At 48.1% G+C, this 21,065-nt stretch overlaps 1 protein-coding gene across 1 annotated transcript in view; it reads left to right on the top strand.

The window, feature by feature from the left end:
- The window catches only part of LOC138515893 (alcohol dehydrogenase 1-like), a 456,553-nt gene that overhangs the window by 146,437 nt on the left and 289,051 nt on the right, over positions 1-21,065 (top strand). Inside the window, exons 4-5 of the mRNA XM_069630655.1 lie at positions 11,110-11,197; positions 11,293-11,512. Coding sequence (XP_069486756.1) covers positions 11,110-11,197; positions 11,293-11,512 — 308 coding nt within the window. The remainder of the gene's footprint in view (positions 1-11,109; positions 11,198-11,292; positions 11,513-21,065) is intronic.

The following is a 21,065-nucleotide window of genomic DNA, read 5'->3' as shown; positions in this document are numbered from 1 at the left end:
GTGGGAGACATGAGTTGGACATGGGTGGGGGCCTGCTGGCAGGTGCCCCACAGTGCTGGGGGGTGGGGGTGCAAGGGGACATGAGTTGGTGTTCATTAGTTCAAGGAGACATGTGCCTTTGCTGGGGGGCATGCCCATGGTGGGTGGGCTGCCTGCGGGACATGACCAGGGATGCAGGGTAGTCCCCTGTGGTGTGGGCTGCCTGCAGGGGCCGTGGAGGGTGTACAGGGTACACCTGGGAGGACCCACACTGTGAAATCACATGTGGAACTTCCCGCGCACCCCTGAAATACACGCGCCCAGGCTGTTCGCGTGTGGAACTTCCCGCGCACCCCTGCAATACACGCGCCCAGGCTGTTCGCGTGTGGAACTTCCCGCGCACCCCTGAAATACACGCGCCCAGGCTGTTCGCGTGTGGAACTTCCCCCGCACCCCTGAAATACACGCGCCCAGGCTATTCGCGTGTGGAACTTCCCGCGCGCCCCTGAAATACACGCGCCCAGGCTGTTCGCGTGTGGAACTTCCCCCGCACCCCTGAAATACACGCGCCCAGGCTATTCGCGTGTGGAACTTCCCGCGCACCCCTGAAATACACGCGCCCAGGCTATTCGCGTGTGGAACTTCCCGCGCACCCCTGGAATACACGCGCCCAGCCTATTCGCGTGTGGAACTTCCCGCGCACCCCAGAAATACACGTAGCCCGCTCCCCCAGACCCGATCGCGTGTGAAACTTCACGCGAACCCCTGTGATGCACGTACCCTGCTGAAATCGCGTGTTAGACTTCCCGCGCACCCCGGTATACACGCACACGTATTTTTTGTCAGCGGGTGTCCGTGTTTGTGGGTACCCCTTTGCACGTCTTTGTTCCTGGAGGGCCACAGTATGGGACATTCATCATGGCAGTATATAGGTGCGATTAGTTGGCGCACCTTTTGGCGCACATTTCTTACAGCCGCAGAGACTCTACCGCCTGCTTTCTTGTGGCGGTCGTGTTTGTGCCTGTGCGCTGGTTTGAGCGTGCGCTTTTTTCCCCTATTCTATTCCATGAATACGTGTTGTAGGCGAGCGTGTGGGCGTTCCGCGCACTTGTGCCCTGTACTTCCCCTGTGACGCCCACGTTTTGGCAAGTTGTTCCCCATTCCGAGTGTTACGCCCGTGTTCCGCCTACTTTTGTTGCGTGCGCCGCGCTATGTGCGATTTTCGCTGTGGCCTGTGCGATTTTCGCAGTGACCTGGCGCACGCTGTTAGATGGCCTGTGCGCCAACGTGCGCCGCGCACTTTTTATCGCACATCCGCTGGTTTTCTCGCGCACGGCCTTCCATGAATCGACGTGCGCTGCTTTTCGTGCGATTTTCGCAATTGCACTGCGATTTTCGCTATTCCACTGCGATTCGCACGTTTTTGCCCACTTGCGCCGCGCTAATTATTCCATGAATCGGCCTGTGAGTTTTGGGGTGTCTTCGGCGGCGGAGGTGTTCCAGAACATCAAAAGGGGGGCATTGGCGGATCTGAATGGAGTCCTTAACATCAGCGATGACATTCTGGTGTACGCCAAGTCTGAAACAGAACACCTGGCGCGCCTGGCCAAGACCTTCGAGCGTCTTCGCTCGCTGGGACTCACCTTGCACAAGGATAAGTGTGAATTCCTCAAAACAACTATTCAGTTTTTCTGGTTTGTCTTCAAGGCAGATGGGGTGTCGCCTGATCCCCACAAAGCGAAGGACATAAGAGAGGCTCGACCGCCAGAAAATGTTGCAGAGGTGAGGCGCTTCCTGGGCATGGTCACTTATTGTGGCCGCTTCATCCGGAACTTGGTGTCCCGCTCAGAGCCGTTAAGATCTTTGACAAAGAAGGACACCGTGTGGCAGTGGGGGCCCCTTGAGCAAGCGGCGTTCGATGATATCAAGAATGCTCTGGCGGCGGAGGACACCATGGCGTTTTTTGATCCGAGCCTGCAGACGGAGATCGTCGTGGATGCCAGCCCCTACGGCCTGGGGGCGGTGCTCACTCAGGTGGGGAGTGACCAGGAGATTCGCCCCATAGCCTATGCAAGTAAGGCACTCTCCGATACAGAACAAAGGTATTCTCAGATCGAGACGGTCTTGTGGGGCTGTATACATTTTCGCCTATACATTCTGGGGCGACCTGTGACTGTCATCACGGACCACAAACCTCTGTTGCCAATCATGGCTGGCTCTTCCTCCATGCCACCGATGAGAATTGAGCGCTGGATGCTGGCTCTGCTCGAGTATGGAGTGTCCTTGATATATCGTCCCGGGGCCAACAATGTTGCGGACTATCTGTCTCGTCATCCAAGAGGGGACTCTCATGCATCCACGTCAGCAGAAGAGGCTGACGAACACGTTCGCCTGGTCGTAGAAACGGCCACCCCGAACTCCATGCAGGTGGAGGAGCTGGAGCTAGCGTCAAAGAACGACGAGTGCTTTGCCGTTCTAAAGACAGCCATGCAACAGGGTGCCTGGAAAACGGTTTTGGAGGCTTTGGACCGCAGAACGTGTGAGGCCAGAGTGGCTCTGGAGCAACTGTGGCGGGGCGCGAAGAACTGACATTTTCGGAGTCAGGGCTCTTACTGAGAGGTGGAAGGATCGTGGTGCCCCAGACCAAAATCCCACAGGTTATCACCCTGGTGCACACCAAGGTCATCAAGGAGCCCCCAAGACGAAAGCTCGTCTCCGCCAGAAGGTGTGGTTCCCTGAGCTCGAACGGCGAGTTGAGGAGTTTGTGGCATCATACATGTGGTGCCAGGCCACATCACCGGCCCCTAGGGAGCCTTCCATCGAGACAATGCCAAGAGGGACAAGACCATGGGAGGTGGTGCACGCGGACTCGGGGTCCACATCACAGGGCACTCACTTCCTAGTGGTGGTGGACGAGTGGTCTCGATATCTGAGGTTGAATTCATAGAGTCGGTGGCGTTTGACAACGTAGTGATAGCACTGGAGAAAATTTCCGCCACTCATGGACTACCCTCTGTTCTGTGTTCCGACAACGGGGCACCATTCCAAGGCGAGAGCTTCACTGAACTCATGAGGGACTATGGCATTCAACACAGAAGGGTCACCCCGCTCTGGCCTAGGGCAAACGGGGAGGCAGAGCGCATGATGCGTACACTGAACAAAGGGAAGGGCGAGTGCCTACAGAGGGCGCTGTACGTATTTCTGCGGGGATATCGGACCACACCCCATTCATCAACTGGTGTGGCACCTGCAGAGGCCCTATTCCAACGTTGCCCGAGAGACATAATTCCTGAGGTGGGAGTTCGGGAGCCGGCTGTCATTGACAACGAACAGGTGGAGGCGGACCGACTGACCAGAATGCAGACTGAAAACATCCTGAGAGGGCTGAGACCACCCACTAATGCCTTGGGTGATGAAGTGCTAGTGAAGAATCGCCACCCACAGGGCAAACTCTCCCTCACGTATGAACCCACTCCCATGGATGTCGTGGCGGTGAAGGGGTCCATGGTGACCGCCTCTGACGGGACTTTATCAGTGACCAGGAATGCCAGTTTCTTCAAGAGGTTGGATGAGCCGAAAGTGGGCAGCACTGACGACCGAGAGGGCGAAGAGGCACTGGACGAGGGTGGGGGTGAGGCCCCCGCCGTGAACTCTCCCGCCCAGAGCGGACCAGGTCAGAGCACACCGACCAGAGACGTCGGCAGGAGGTACTCCCTGAGAACAGGGCGTGGGAAACCTGCCCGTCTCATTGACTATGTGACGGACTGAGCCGTGGAAAACACCACTGAGGGATCCAGGGTGGCTGTCAATAAATGGGGGTAGTAGGTTTGTATTGTGTGCTGTGAAATGTTTGGTAGTTAGATTCTCTCCTTTTTCAATTGTTGTTGTTATGGAAAAGGAGGAGTGTGGCGTGGGCCCTTTAAGGGCGCGCACGCGACGGGGTGACGTTCAATCTGTTGCGTGCTCTGTATAAATAAACAGGGCGTTCCCCGGTGGCGTCAGAACCACCGTAGAGCTCACACAAGCAACATCTCTGTGTCTCTGTGTCACGGGGGTTGGGGGCTCACGGAAGGTGGTGTCGGAACACCGCTAACAAGGCTCGCGGGAGACGGATGCAGCAGGGCACATGTGTTTAGTATGATTTTGACATGGAGTTTTTGGAAAGGGGTGTGTGATTAGCAGACTATCCTTTGTGAGATAGATAACCTGCATCGTTTCATTTATTAAAAGTCAGGCTCACCAGTTGGAAATCTTGCAGGTGACATTTTACATTTTTCACAAACCACAGCGTAAAAGGAGAATAAAAGGAAAGAGTAAAGGAGCTTCAATTTTTCCTTTGGCACACTGTTTTTGAAGGAGGTAAACTACTTACAGGAGAAACAATAGCAACAAAGTACGAATGTTGGAAGTCCCCTTTAAGCAACTGCCACTTTTTACAAAGTGTTCCAGATAAAAAAGCTAACTGTGCACACATTTATTTTAGTTTGTGCTCGATTTTTTCTGCCTACTGAATTTCATAATGGGCACTTTTACAAATGATTGTTAATTATAGTATGTGAAGTGATCCTTTATTTTAGAAATCTGTTGTGTTACATTTCAATGTAGGCCGCAAGTAGAATGATGGAAGTTGAGCTCGTCTTTGACATCATAGCTGTATTACATTGTACAATAATGTGGTGGCATATCAGTGTAGAGGTTTGTCTTCTAATAAAACATAAGGCAGCTGCAGCCTCCAACAAGTTCTCCTCCTCTCCTCCAAGGGACTATAAAGTGTAAAGTGACATGCATGTAGATGTGGCTGCACCACCACCAAGCTTTGTTTCTACAGAGCCCAGAGAAGTAGTGGAAGGAATGATGCTCCATCATCACCTCACCCGCTGTCTCCTCTGCCTACCTAAGGTCTCTACATGCATGAGGCAAGCCGAGGAGAAGCAGATGCACTTGGCAGCAAGTCTGCCATTCTGGCATGCCGATATAGCCAAGGGCAGTGGCAGCAAGGTGCAGACTTCTTGGGAAGGTGAAAAAAATCCAAAACGTGATGTAGGGGTGGTGGTAAAAGGCTGGATCTCAAATATTACACAGGTCAGAGTGAACCCTGAGTGAGTGGAGAGAGTGGCATGGTGGTAGGCATATTATTAATAATGAAAGGGGCAAGAGGTCCGAATGGCACGGAAAGTGTTGGGAATGTGAACAGAAGTCCAGTTAGTTGTTGAATATTTACAAGTGTTGGCGGAGGGACATCCCTCTTGAACGTAGGGAAGGGTGACAGGATGATAGTTTTATTTGAGCAATTTAATAAGGGACAAACCTGCCGAAGCAAGGAAATGGAAAATGTGACAAAATATGTTTTATATTTCCCAAGGATGGTTTTAGGAGGTAAGGCAAAAATTACCTCACACTCTCTTGGCTCGTTCAGGGTGGAATTGCTGGCCACATAAACTCCCTCAAACCGTGAGTGTTTTCATCATCCATGGTGAGGGATTTTCCAACTTTGGCCCCTGAGTGTGAGAGAACTCAAACATGGATCTCATTGTCTACCAGTCACTTAGAACACCTCAGTAGATGAAGCTGATGACATTCATGGGGGAGACATCCCAAGGCTGATAATATAATAAAACAGTTCTCTACAGCTGCCAAGGGTGTCAACACAGGCTCCATGGAGGGGTTCCAAAGGCAACCATTGGTTCCTAAAAACATGAAATTGTTCCCCAATGCAAAGCATCAAATTGTAAGAGTGTTCTATCAATATATGTGTTTGCCTTGAGTCATTCCACAGAAAACAACCAGTTTGGAAGATTCTGTTTTGATGATGTCATATTGTAGGACAGAAACCGCCTTACTTGACCTAAAGAATCAGATGGACGATGCCAGAGACCTAGGCAAACCAGCTCTACTCCTACTCCTCGACCTCTCTGCAGCATTCAACCTTGTAAACCACCATGTCCTATGTCACCACCTTTCCACTACAGCCAGATTCTCCCCCGACGCCACGACCTGGATCACTTCCTTCCTACAAGACAGAACCATGCAAGTATTCTCAGACCTAGCCAACGCCTCACCTACCATCATGCTGTGTGGAGTTCCACAAGGCTCCTGCCTCTCCCCCACCCTCTACAACATCTTTACTCGCATACTCTTTCTCATCTTCAATGCTAAGGGTATCTCCTACACAAACTACGCGGACAATACCCAGATCCTCCTCAGCCTCACGGCAACTATGACATGGACTCTGCTATGCTTAACGACATTTACAACACCATCCAGGCCTGGATGGCAGCAAACGGACTGTGCCTCAACTCTGACAAGACAGAACTCCTCCTGGTAGGTTCTCCCAACACATTAAAAAACCTTGACTCACAAATAAGCCACTTCACTATTGACTCCATCAAAATTCCTGTATCAGACTCAGTCAAAACCCTTGGAGTCTACTTAGACGCCGATCTATCCATGAGTAAACAAGTCAGTGCTATCACCTCCTCGGCAGTCTACCATGCCAAACTAATCAACACAGCTAGACCATTTCTCTCCAAAGATAACTGCACCAACATAGCCAGAGCCATCACAGGCTCAAGGTTAGACTACTGCAATGTCCTCTTCCTTGGAACCTCCACCAAAAACCTGGACAGACTACAAGTCATCCAGAACAACGCACTCCGCGCAGCTCAAGGTATCGGGAAAAGAGAGCATGTTACTGCCATTAGGAAAGCAGCCCACTGGCTTCCAATAAAAGAGAGAATCTTATTCAAAACCCTGACACTGATCCACAAGTGCATCTACCACTCTGCACCCAATTACCTCTCACAGAGGATTCACCTCTGCTCCTCCACAAGGCCAATTAGGACACCCTACACCAACACGCTCTATGTGCCTATGCTAAAAAGAATTCGAGCTTGGTGACCCCAGCTTCCCCTACTTAGCACCAGCACATTGGAATGCCCTACCTCCCTCTATACGAGGCGAGGCCTCCCTCATGACCTTTCGCAAAGCCATGAAAACGGTGCTCTTCACCTGAAGCACGCCACAATCTACAGCCATGACCTACCTGCTTATCACATCAATGTGATTCAACATAGATGTGACATAACTATGTTCATATGTAAATAATATGTATCCTAATGTATAGTTGCTCTTATTGCTCAATGTACAACTGCTGCTCCCCATGTGCCCTCTCCCTCTAACTAAGCTCCCCTCAAGTAACAGTGCCTCAATGCCCAAGGGCTGCTGTGCGCTATACAAATGTAATAAATAAATAAATAGGCTGTGGGAGGCATTTTACAAAAAACTCCATGCAGGCACACAACCACGTGCTCCTTCAGGACCAAGGAGGAAAGCAACGCGGACACAACGTGAACGAGCAGGAAAATGGGACACAGCATTGAATGGAGGCGTAAAAGCAATACACCTTCTTTTTACACCTCAATTTAATCATTTAATAGTCATTTTTCAAAAATTGTTATGCATTGCACGGGACTGCCAACGCTTGCACTACAAGTTGTTTGGTCTCCTCCATGCAATTGTCTTCACTCTCAAAGAGGAGTTGTAAAGTGAACAGTAAAACGAGGCACAATCTTCTTTACTCTTCGATTTTACTCTCTGCTTTGAGCGAAATAAAATACTGCCTCTACATTTTGCTTCATTATTGATTCTAATACAATCTTCAGGCTATTGAGCAGGTGCAATTGCAAGGTGTATTGAAATGGAATCCATTGGTTTTACACCTGCATGAAATCTCATGCAGGCATAAAATGTCTGCTCCTTCAAAACAGAGTATGAAAGCAAAGCAAATATGCACCATCTTTTAACCCACAGGTAAACTCCTCCAGGTGCTGCTGTAATGCGAGGGATCTCAGTAGAACTCTACGTGGCTAATCCTGCCATACAAATCAGGATAACTCAGTATTTCTTCCTCATGAAAGAGACCCACAATGAGTGCCAAACCCTCAGTAAATACTATGAGGGGTGCAGCAAATCTAAAAGGAAATACGTGGAACTGGTTTCATGTGGATCCCTCTAGAAACTGAAGGAATGTCTGGTGGGATTCTTGGATAAGCATGTGTAGGTAAGCAATTTTCTAATAAACCAACAGCACTGGCCGGCAGCAGGGGTGGGATGCAAGGACCTGATGCGGCATCCCCTTGTGCAAAGACAATGGTCTGAAAACCTGCTCAGCCTTTTCTAATCAAGCACTGGATGGAATTCTCCTCAGGGTTAATTCACTAGAAATATAATGGAGAGAACCCTGCTTTTGTGACCGAAGTGTGGCCCACTCATGATGTCATTCTTTGTCAGCATCCACTGTATACCCGATTGAATGATCTCGCCTTTGGCAGATGTCCTGGGTAGAGGGGTTACATAGAGGTTGGAATCTGATGGAATTTCCCTGCAGTCCGTATGAATATCCTTCTATGCATCATTTTCTGTACCAACAAATCTGAGACGCCTCTTCAAGTCTCAAGAAAATAGACTAGCAGCCCCTACCATAATCCTCTTCATAGAGTGGCATAGTCATGCTTTGTGGGATAGCCGTAGTGGTGGGATGAGGACCCAATGATCTTCCCCGACAGGGCTTATCTCTTCTTCTTTGATGAAATGCATCTTGAGTGACCAGAGAAGCCACTCGGAGTAAATAACTCCTAAATGCTGGCATAGTCAAGTATTTTTCTCTATCCTTAAATTACAACACTTATTTCCTGTTCTTAAATGATTTCTCCTGGAAAAAACAGATGTGCCCCAAAGTGTTAGGTTCTAATTGCTTTACCAGATGCTTCGGCTTTCCAATTCCACAGCCAAGTGTTACACTGTTGGCTATCGACAAGCTTCCCTCTAACAACATAGCAATTTATGTCAGAGATTAACTGAACCTGCCTTTTCATAACCCTAAGCCAAGGACTAACTTCAGTCTCTTGGTTATATACTGCATAGAGAGTCTTGAAGACCAGCATCAGGTATTTCAGTGTGCACCCTAAGCATGCTCAGGTCATTGGTATTTGATTTCTGAGGAGGTTATCTTTAGATAGTTAGAAGTCTATTGGTCCACTTGGTCCGCTGGAGTAGCCTCATTGGGAATGCAGTTACCTTAACTAATAAGTTCATCATTTGTCATCAAGGTTAACATTGCTTGGGTATTTAGTATGAACGTTATTTTTTTTTTTTAATTTATAAAGTGCGCTAACAGCCCGGAGGCATCAATGCGCTGTTACAAGAAAGTGTCTTAGTTACAAGTTTTGCTAGAAATACAGGTTACTAGTTGACTAGTAAATACAATTTAAACAGGTATCTCAGGAACTATGGCTTTTCAATATCCTTCCATTCATTCCAGAGTCGAGTTTCCATATCATTAACAAAAGGACGAACTGCAGACATGATGTTTTTGAAATTCTTGTAAACCTTTTCCTCAGGTGACAAGGCAGATCCCTGGACTTTCATGTTTAAGCGGATATGTTCAAGGATGCTCTCGAAATCCACCTCACCTTATATATGTATACCAGAATTCTGCACTCTTCTCATCATCCCCTGCATCCCAAGAGGGAAAGGGGAAAGCGAGGGGGGATTCTTGTCTTCATCCTGTCCTCCATCTTGGACAGCAGGGTTGATCCCTGGATCCACAATAAGAGGTACCACTAATGCTATCAGTGGAGCAGCAGGAATCTGGTCTTCCCACAATGCTTCTGCCACTGAGCATTTAACCAGCTACACAATTCGGGCATCTGTCAGGTGACCGGTGATCTGGAGTATCTCTTATGCTTGGAGTGGTGTTGTCTGCATCCCATAAAAGGAGGAGATCTGTAGGAGTAGGGTGATAAATGCCTTTTATTTCACCGTCTCCTTTGTATGTTCCATTATTCCTGCAATAGGGATAGGCAGCCTTATGTTGTCAGGGCCCATAATCAGAGGTGTAGACAGGATAGGGCCTGAGCAGGCAAGGTCCACCCAATATCTGTAAATGCCCACTCAGCAGCGCTGTGGGGGCATTTATGGATGTTAATGTCACTGTGGTTGGCCCCACTACATCAGCTTTAGTCCTCACTTGTTAGACAGTCCTGGCTACGCCTCTGCCCTTTATCAAAAAGCAGGATGGCAGTATATTAGGTGTATCACATACCTGTTCTGATGCTGCTGCCCTTCATTTTGTCAATTTTCCTTGGCGAGATCCCTGACGATGAAAATGTAGCACTGGAGACCTGTACTTCGTGCTTCATCTGTGTGTCATTATGGCCCTGCCACATGGAATGCTCTGCATGGGACTGGGTTGTCTGATTATTCCTGCTTCTGTGCCTGCCCTGCCTTTGATTGTGCCAAAGTCCACAACAAACGCACTCTGCTTTCTGTAGCACTAAACGCTCACTGAATGTTCAGCGTGAATTACCATATTTCTCTTCATGGATCCACAACAACGGCATTTCAGCGGCTTCTGCATTACCTAACAACCATTGTGCCATCATCTGATTTCATCCATGTGGGTTTGTAACAGCAGAACTCTTTGGATTCTAACTTTTATTTTTTAGGACCACTCTTGTCTCATCAATTTGATTGGTGCCTTGTGGCTATATGGGCAGGTCCACAAAAGCATGCCCATGATCCAACTTAGCAGCCATGCTGGGAACCAGTCTCATGCTCTATACACCCTGTTTACCCACTTTGTATCTTTGAGGAGGGAGGCCTTAGTCTACAAAGGCATGACCATGTGTACAGGAGTGTAAATATGATACTACAGCACGGTTTTCTCCCTTAATTTGGGTCTATGCTGAAACTGGTAACAGCCCTTTCCCAATAGGTACGGCGTATTTGGCACAGACATAAAAATGCAGTAAGCAGACAAGAATAGGCAGATACTCCTCCTCCCTTATACTCCCTTAACGTAGGAGTGCCCACATGATCCTAGTTGTGTGGATCAGTTGTCTTGTGGAAGCCATCATTAGTAAGAACTATGACAAGAGCAGGTTGGCCCGCAGGTAATGGCACACTATGTGCCAGAGTGCATGATTCTATTTGCATTGCTACAGAGATCTGGGGACACATGGCGTTGCTTGTGGATATATGTGGACATCATTGGCATTGATTCAGTATTTGATTCTGCTTATTCTCGTCGAAGTCTTACATTGTACAAACATTTGTATTTTTTCTCCACAGGTGATAAAGTGATCCCGCTCTATATGCCGCAGTGTGGAGAGTGCCATTGCTGCAAGAGTAAAAAAAGCAACTTATGCGCTAAGAATGAGTCCGTTTTTGGTTACAATTCCCTCACATTTACACTAATTTCAATATATTAACCATATGGAAAACTCCTAAAATGTCCATCTCTTTTTTTCCTAGCATTGGATCATTCATCGGCCTGATGGATGACAACACCAGCCGGTTTAGCTGCAACGGAAAGATGATTTACAACGTCTGTGGCACCAGCACTTTCTCGGAGTACACAGTTGTAAATGAAATCTCTGTGACAAAAATTGATGCAGCTGCCCCACCTGAGAGAGTCTGCCTGATTGGATGTGCTTTTTTTACTGGCTACGGGTGTGCAGTTCAAACTGCCAAAGTAAGTCTCCCCATTGTTGTGATTAGCCCTTCTCCTCTATATCCCTCAGCAAATGTGTGATACCCCAGTCTATTAACCAACTGTCAAGAAGAGATCAAGTCCTTCTAATGTTTGCATAGCTCCCCCTCGTACATTCGCATAACACTAAAGAGGTTTACAGAAAGGATAGTAGTACATCATTATTAATCTATTTGGGCAAACATGCAACCACATTTTATTATTTCATATCTAGTTTTAGGGGTAATCTCCCAGGGCATGCTTGCCATCCATAACTAAGAATGCCAATCCATCTCCTTTTTTGTCTCCCTTGCCTGTTTTCTCATCACCCCCACTCCAACACCAATCCTCTTCACTAGCCATTCCTAATCTTGCCCAGAGCCCTCCTTTGTTTCATTCTCGAATGCTTCCTCTCACTGGTATAGTGAGTGCAATGCTTTCAACATTTAAGAGTGTTCATTATTACATTTATATTTGTTTTCTTTCAATAGGTTAGACTTCTGTTTTATGTATAATTCTTGTTTAAACTATTAATTATTTTGTTTTAAATGTTTTTTAAATGCAATTGCATTATTCAAAAGATATCACATTCCTAATTTATAGTTTGTTGGTAAAATAAAGCAAAGTCTAATGAAAATGTACTTTATTTAGAATAAAACAAATCATCCACAAATACATGAAATACAATACAATAATACAAAAAAAAGACATACTTGCAAAAGAAAGAAGAGGACAACACATAAGAAAACACAGTCAAAGTATCATAACTGTATCATTAGCCGGTCTGATAGCACAGCGAGCAGAGCGCTCTGTTTCTTTGTTTGTTTATTATTTATAAAGCACACCACACCCTGGGATGTCTGGGCGCTTTACAAGACATCTTAAGATATAAGTAGGTACAAGTGGAAGTTGATACATAGTAGAACGTCAAAGGTAGTCACATCTGTACCCTGCAAATGCGGGTTCGAATCCAGGCACCGCACACCATGGGTAATATTATGCAGCGCTCAGATGCCTGAGGGATCGTATCGCTATCAGGGGTGGATTGGCCCCTCAGCCAATCAGCCCGTGGCGGATACGATATGGGTCAGTCCCTGACTGGGGGCCGGTTTCTGCCCATGCTGGGCCAGTGTGAGGAAGAAAAAAAAAGAAGCGGAAAAGCACCCGCAGCAGAGTAACGACAGCAACAGGAGCCAGGAGGCTGCATGCAGGGCTGGGCTGGGCCTGGCTGGGACCACAGCACAGTGGCGGCGCCAGCGCACACATTATGTTGCTTTCAACTTTGCAGGAAGCAGCAAATTTGTTGCACTTCTTTGCAAAGTTCAAAACAACTTGTTGTGCCTGGGGACCGCCAGCGCTGGCCCTATAAAAATGGGGCTGCAGAGGTTGAAAGGGCAATGAAGACATGGAGAGAGAGTGACAGCAATGGGGGAGGCGGCAGGAGAGGCAGTGATTTATGTTACTAGAAAAGTGGTATTGCTGGAAAGAATCGGAAACATCCAGGGCTGTTCCCGCTCGCAGGAAGCAGGATAGCAAACCGATGCCGTGCAGCAGAGGAGTGACTCTGTCCAACCCCTCCGACACCTCAGCAGAATGCAAAAAGCAGGACGACATGGACCAACAACGAGAGGGAGCAAACAATGGCTGCAGGCGGCAGCAGCAATGAAACATTTAACCCCCGGCACACGAGGGTGTCAACGAAGCCCCAGAGGGGCAGCAGGCGTGATACCTCCATACTTACCTGACTCAGACTCAGCACGGCAGCCTCCGATAAGGAAACTAAAAGCGGCCCGCAGGAAGGAAATGGAGAGCCAGGCGCGTTCCTTGGCCCACTGGAAGCTAAACATTGGATGCCGCGCTGGGAAGGCAGTGACTTTGTCCCATCCCGCATGACATCAGCACAGCAGGCAAAAGCCAAAGACGGCGGCAGCACAATGCGCTAAGGAAAGGAAGAGCCGGTGCTGCCTATAAGCAGAACTGAAGGTGCACGGAAGTGGACCAGTCCAAGCCTCGGATGCCAAAAACCGGAGAGCCAGCACCAGGAGGAGCAGGCAGAGGCAGCCCCGGGCCTGCTGTGGCCCTGGGACCTCTTCATTTGCCCCTGCGGAAAAACCAGGCCTGCCTCGGGTCCCCCAACCCCTCACCCCCATGGCGGGCTGGAATGACTGCTCAGTGTAGGCAATGTACCGGCTAGTGATTGTAGGAGGCAGCAGCATGGGCAGGCCTGCGCTCACCTTCCAGCTCATTCAGGTACAGGCGGCCTATGGGAAGAAAAAGAAAGAACTAAGAACATACTGCTCTCTTGAGGAACCGAGCTTCAGGAGCGGCATTGGCAGACTGACACTTCCCCAGCCCATCCAATACAGCAGAAATGATGCAGTGTCAGCAGTGGCAAGGGCCTCACACAAGACGGCCCTGGGGGATTCGGAAGAATGGTCCGTGCCCGTGTGTAACAAAACACAGCGAGTGCCACTGGGTGGGCGACCGTCAGTGCCCCAGCATTTCCAGCACATCCGCAGCTTCCCAGAACAAATTAAGCTGGGTCAGCGTGGCAAGGGATCAACTGTGTGCTTGGGAAGGCAAAGGCAGGCGGCTACAAGAAATTAAATTAGCTGACTGACAAGCGGCTTTTGAAATAGCACTTGTCAAAATGTATGTAAGCAGACTCCCGCGGCCCCCTGCGACGGACACTCCAATACATGGAAAAAGTAATTGTTTAAATTGCTGGCCTGCAACACCTGAAAGCCGAATTTTGCAGGCACCACAGGACTGCTTTCACACACGGAGAGAGGTGAGGCAACAGTTTTTCTGTTAAGCATCCACGAGGATCAAGACAGCCGGAGCACCGACACTTTCCCAGCCCTTCCGACAGCGGGGTGCTCTGCTCACCAGCCTATAGCATGACGGAACAGAGCAAGGATCAGCGAATGAACACCAGTTTAAACAATGGTGCTACAGAAGGGCAAGCAGGCGGAATTCTTCCCCTGCTACAGGACCAGGCACGGCATAAATTTTGTGGCAGAAATCTGGAGGCCCCCCTTTTTTGCCCCAACCCTTACAAAAGGGAGAAAGGAGAATACCGCAGCTATCTTCAAAGCGACTAAGAGCAGACAGCATCTTTCAAAGATCAGCACTCCGGCCATGGACGTTTTCTGACCTGGCCACAGCCCATAAGGGAACCGTGAGTAAGACTAAAATAACAATATGAATAGAGATTTTAATGATACATATGGTGGTTCATTTTTGTATGAAATGTATATCACATTAGTGAAATCATAACCATATTTTTCGTAGTGTACTTAGGAACAATGCTATACAACATCTCCCTAAACCTCATTCTGGTTTTCCTACTTCCCCCACTTCCTATCCAACCATCGTCACCCTAACCCTCCTTTCATGCTGGGGTTCGGAACCCTATATAAGCATCGACTTGCAGCAGGTCTCAAAACCGCAGTGGGGGTGGTAGGTTCATGTCACTCCTGCGCCTTGTAGCTGTGGACCCCGTCACAAAACTATGCAAAGTTATGTTATTTTATGAGTTGTGTTGTAATGTAACAGACACATGAACCCTCCATAAGTAGCATTTTCTGTAAAGTTGTGAATTGACACAATAAATGGATGATGGTTTGAGGGCCACTTTTATGAGGTGCGAGGTGGGCCACTTTTCTGAGGCGAGGGGTGGGCCACTTTCTTGAGACGAGGGGTGGGCCACTTTTTTTTTGGTGTCCAGGCCTATTTCTTGTCCCAGTTCGACCCTGATCGCTATATAAATGCTAAATTATTATTATTGTAACAGTGTTCTTATTCTAAATGCTGAAGTCAGGAACCTTCCCAGAGCAAGACATACAGACTGGTCAGAAAGAAGATGGAGGTATTACAAAGTAGGACAGCACTGCTTAAAACAAATGCACTTGAAAACAGAGAAGGATGAAATGCAACAAAACCTCTTCTTGAACTACATGACAATGGCACGCCTTCTCTCCTGGTTGCTGCCATGCCGGTTTGGTGTAGATGGGTTAAGTGCTAATTTATTTTATCGGAATCTAGTCAGTAACAAACAAACAAACATTTTTTTTCCCCCAAAGCAGATATGGTACCAAAGTCATTTTATAAACTTTGAAGCAAAAGTTGTGTTAAAGGCAAATAGTCCCCACAATTTAGCTACAAAAACAGTTTTACAAAAATATATTCACTACAAATGCTTACAATCCCATAGGTAGAAAAAATAATGTTTAAAGAAGAGAGAAGGGTCGCCTTTTTCAGTTTGGTACATGTGCAGGGGAAAATACATAAATAAGCATTCTATGGGCCTCATTACACGGAAGGCGGTGAGCCATGGCGCTATAAGCGCCATGGCTCATGCTGGTAAAATACCGGCACCGCCTTGGCGGAAAGGGGATTTACCGCCCCATTCCAAGGTTGGAGGGGCGGTAAATCCCCCTTCCGCCATTGCCCTTCCCCATTCCCATTTCTGCCCCATAGGGCTCTATGGGCATGCGGAAGGTGCTAATTACGGCACCGCAATTTTGCAGTGCCGTAATTAGCTTCGAGGTCCCTTAGCGGGTTGGTTTTTAACGCCCGCAAAAAGCAGGCGTTAAAGCACCAACCCGCTAAGGGACATCGTAGTAAGGCGGTAATGGTTAACGGTCACCGTTACCATTAACGGTGGCCGTTAACCATTACCGCCTTCCGTGTAATGAGGCCCTATGTCTTTTACCTGGATCTTTGCATTTCAATTATGCATTGATTTATAATCCCTATCGACGATACCCTCATGTATTACACTGTGAAACACATATACTTTATAATGTATATGCATATGGCGCCTGATACAATATATAGTGCTTTCTGGGTAAAAGTGGGCGGCATCACAGTATTTACTTTCCAAAGGATTTCGTCACATAGATAGTAACAGCACGAACAGTACTTCCAATGTACTTCTCAATGCGTAAGGTGCGAATATGCAGCCTTGCTTTGAACCTCTTCTAGTAGCTATCCAAGGAGAATACATTCCTTCACACATTCTTAATATTTCCTTTAAAAAAAATTCACCCCAATAATCAATGAGATTTGATCCCCCATTATCAATCGAGACCAAGAAAATGTATTATATAACATCTTTTCACTATAATCAAAAATAAAATTCTTAAGTCAAGGACAGTTTAAATTTAAGTGCCTTAGCTTGTCTTCTAGTCCTCATGTTTACAAAATCTACAACCTCTTGCATCTCTTTCCTTACCCTCTCTGACTAGAACAAACTGTCATGACCCCTGCCCCTAGCCCTGGCAGTCAGGCCACATGGGCTGCACCATAGGAAATGGGAGAACTGGAACTCACAATGGCAGTTTCACAACATGGATGCCCACATGGCTCAGTTCCAGAACTGAGCCATGCGGTCTAGCATTTAGGGTGTGGTTAGGCCTGGGTGCACCTGGGATACCTGGAGGCTATATAAGCCACGCTCAAGCTGGAGAACACGCTTCGCGTTACTCTGCTGGTCGCAGCGTGACGCTCACCACGGTCTGTCTGATCTACCTCAGCATTCTGGGCCCGATACCTGCAAGAACAAGAAAACAAGAACACTGTTAGTATTCGCTTAGCTGTTAGTGAGCCCTGCTCCTGTCATCCGCTCCAGAATCCCGAACATCCAGCATCTTGGCGAACACTCGCTCTCTCTCCTAGAAGTCGCAACCTGGGGAAAATAGAGAAGCAGCATTGGTAAGCGTTTATTCTTCACATTTAAAAGCAATCAAAAGGCGCACGCGTACCTGAATTGGACTTGCTTTTGTTCCACATCCATTCCGGGCCTTTCAACGACCTGCAAGAAGAAAGACAAAGCTGATTAACACGCATAAGTGCTTGAAGGAGGTTCGAACAACACCTTACTCGCCGCTCTCAATCTTCTAGGCAACATACAGTCGGGAACATCACGGTGGCCTGCAAGAAAGGAACAACACAGGTTAGCACAAGAAAAGCACATAGCGCCGCGCTCCGCACTTTCACTTACCATCTCGGGCACAGCCCCATCCAGCACGGCATCACCAGAACTCCTTCCACACCTAAGACAGAAAGAAAGACATTAATAGGGGCAATTAGAAATAAAGGACAAGCTGTCAAAACATCAGACTTACTTGGCGAACTGAGTCGCAGAAGGTCTCGACTCTGAGGGGCCCGCACCAGTGAAGCAACTAGGTTGCAACGTGCCCCTCCACAACGCACCCCTCCCAGAACAGCAGGACGGAGACCGTACCATACCAAAAACCAAGACCTGGTCCGCAGCTGAACAAGAGTCCAAGGGAGTGGGTCCAAGATCGGAAGCAGTTCAGCCAGATTGGGTGGCGTCCCCGTGGATACCAGGTGAGCGTTACAGAACGCAAAGCCTCACAAACCACAACCCACCTGGGCGTCATGGAAACCTCGGAAACTGACCAGTTAGCTCAGATGCTGGGGCAGTCACACGCTGAGGTGCATTCAGCCAGGCAGGAGACCAACACCTTGTGGAGAGAATTGATAGTGGCCAAGGAACACACTGATGATTTAAGTAGACAACTCCTTCAATCGCAGGCCGGACAAGCCCCATTGCCTGGGAACATTCCATCTATGTCAGCACCGCCGATCAATCCGGTGAAGATCACCCTCCCAGGAGCAGTTCCTTTAGCCCCACCGGAGTGTTTCACGAGGGATCCTAGGAAGTATGCAACCTTCATGAACCAGTGTCGCCTCCATTTTCTTTGCAGACCTGGGGCCTTTCCTAATGATCTATCACGGGTGGCCTTTGTGTTGTCTTATTTGAGTGGCAGTGCTGCAGATGGTCTGTACCTTTCGTTAGTCAGGATGACCCACGGCTACGTGACTTCGGGGGCTTCCAGCAGGAGATGGAAAAGCTCTTCGCCCGTCGTACTCATGGACAGGCACTAGACAACAAACTCTTGTCCCTCCGTCAAGGAAACCAACATTTATTAACATATATAGCGACCTTCAACAGGCTTGTGGTCGAAGCAGGGTGGCCAGAGGAAAAGAGAACCATGCTATTTCACCGGGGCCTACGGGGGAGCTAAAGGATGTTCTTGCCCAAGTGGTGGATCCACCAAAAGACTGTGCAGAGTTTATCAACCTTGTGGTTCAACTTGATCACAGGTTGCAAGACCGAAGAGCAAATCGGAGCAGACCAGAAACTCGCCCTATGTTCGTGTGGTCTAAGGACCATGTTCCACGAGTGACAGACAGTTCCGTGGAGCCAATGCAACTAGGAGGAGTAAGACCTCCTTTAACCAAAGCTGAAAGAGACAAGAGGAGGGAACAGCAGCTATGCCTATTCTGCAGAAAAGCAGGTAATTTCCTCAAGGAGTACCTAGTAAATCCACCAAGGAGGACCATAGGAGCCATGGATAAGGAAAACATGAATGAAGAGTCAGAAAACTACCAAGCCCGGCAAATGTAGGGGTCCATTTGTCGGGCAAAGAAAGTCAACTACAGACCTCCAATTTTGCGTTGCCTGTGATCCTAATCAACCACATCTAGGATGCATACTGTAGAAGCATACATCGGCAGCAGAGCCATTGGGAATTATATGGACCAGGATCTTGCAGCAAAGATGGGGCTCTCTCTGTGCCCTAAGTCGACCACCGAGACAGTGACCACCGTTGACGGTGCAGAAATCGCTTCCGGACCAGTATCCAAGCGCACAACAGTTCTAACCCTCCTATGTCAGGACGGCCCCGGGAATCTATCGCTTTCGATCTCATCAAGGCGCCTCAGTTCCGGTTGATCCTAGGGATGCCATGGTTGGTCGCACACAATCCGCATATCGATTGGTGTGCAAGGGAATTGGTCTTTTCCGAAGGCAGTACTCGCATTTGCTATTATAAAGGAAGGAAGTCAACGAATACAAGCCCATCTGTCCAGGGAACAGCGGAAATTGCCCTGGGTGTGATCGGTACCCTACCAAGTGAATACCAGGAGTTTCAAGATGTGTTTCAAAAGGAACAAGCTAACACCTTGCTACCACACAGACCCTATAATTGCCAGATCGATCTGGTACCTGGTGCACAAATCCCTTGTGGTTTAATCTATGCGCTTACAGAACCAGAGAATCAACATTTGAAGTCCTACTTAGATCAATACCTGGCTAATGGTTTTATCTGCCCCTCAAAGTCACCTGCAGCATCTCCCCTATTCTTCGTGCTGAAGAAGGAAGGAGATTTGAGGACCTACATCGACTACCACGCGCTGAACCAAAAAAACGTTAGAAATCGTTACCCCCTGCCGCTTATTCCGGAATTGTTAGACCAGGTAAAAGATGCCCAAATCTACACGAAATTGGACCTTAGAGGGGCATACCATCTTGTCCGAATTAAAAAGGGGGATGACTGGAAGACAGCGTTTCATACCAAATATGGCTTATATGAATACCAGGTAATGCCATTTGGCCTTTGCAATGCCCCTGCCGCATTTCAGTATTTCATGAGCGATGTCTTGAGAGAGCTGATTGACATCTGTGCCCTGGTCTATATAGACAATATCCTAGTATACTCGGCCTCGAAACAGGACCACGTCAAGCATGTTCGTTCCGCCCTTACGGAGCTCTGCCAACATCACCTCTACGCGAAACTCGAAAAATGTTCATTTCATGTCACCGAGGTAGAGTTCCTTGGCTTTATCCTCACTCCAAAGGGAATCCGAATGGATGTGCACAAGGTTGACGCCATTCTAAACTGGCCAGCCCCAAGTTCATTCAAAGGGATACAGAGCATGTTGGGCGTTGCAAACTTTTACCGCTGATTTATCCCGGGATTTTCTCAAATAGTACATCCAATCACATCATTATTGAGGAAGTGCAACAAGAAGTTCCAGTGGACAGAAGAGGCAGAAAAGGCCTTTCAAGAACTCAAGGTGAGATTCACTTCCACCCCGATCTTACGATACCCTCGCCCATATCTTCCGTATGTGGTGGAAACAAACGCCTCCAGCATGGCGATGGGAGCTGTTCTATCGCAAAGGGACCCACAAACTGGCCAGCTACATCATTTAGCCTTCTGGTCGCGTAAGTTTTCACCACCTGAACTCAATTACGCTATCACAGACAAAGAGCTCCTAGCCATCAAATCAGCCTTCAAGGCCTGGCGACATTATCTGCTAGGTGCCAGGCACACTATCACCGTGATAACTGAACATCAAAATCTACAATACCTAAAAACTGTAAAGGCGCAATCCTCACGACAGCTATGCTGGGCCCTTTTCTTTGCGGAGTATGATTATGTGATCACGTTTTGACCCAGGGTTAAAAATGGAAAAGCTGATGCCCTTTCCTGCATGGGTACTGATGAATTGGTATACACGACCCCCAATCCTGTGGCCATCATCCTGAGTGACAAACTCCTGGGCATTACAACCACGATGACTCAGGACGAATTACTGCAAGGGATCCGACACGTGATGACCCCTGAGTTGTTACAAGAATGGGATTTGCGGGGAGAACACTATGCAGTCAAGGACCAACTACCATATTTCAGGAACCGTCTATTCTTGCCCAACAGAGCTTCAGACACAGATCATC

The sequence above is a fragment of the Ambystoma mexicanum genome, chromosome 6q (genome assembly GCF_040938575.1).
Source record: "Ambystoma mexicanum isolate Mex_15411 chromosome 6q, UKY_AmexF1_1, whole genome shotgun sequence".
Taxonomy (NCBI): domain Eukaryota; kingdom Metazoa; phylum Chordata; class Amphibia; order Caudata; family Ambystomatidae; genus Ambystoma; species Ambystoma mexicanum.
The sequence above is the reverse complement of the archived record's forward strand: the minus strand, read 5'-3'. Positions and strand labels throughout refer to the sequence as shown.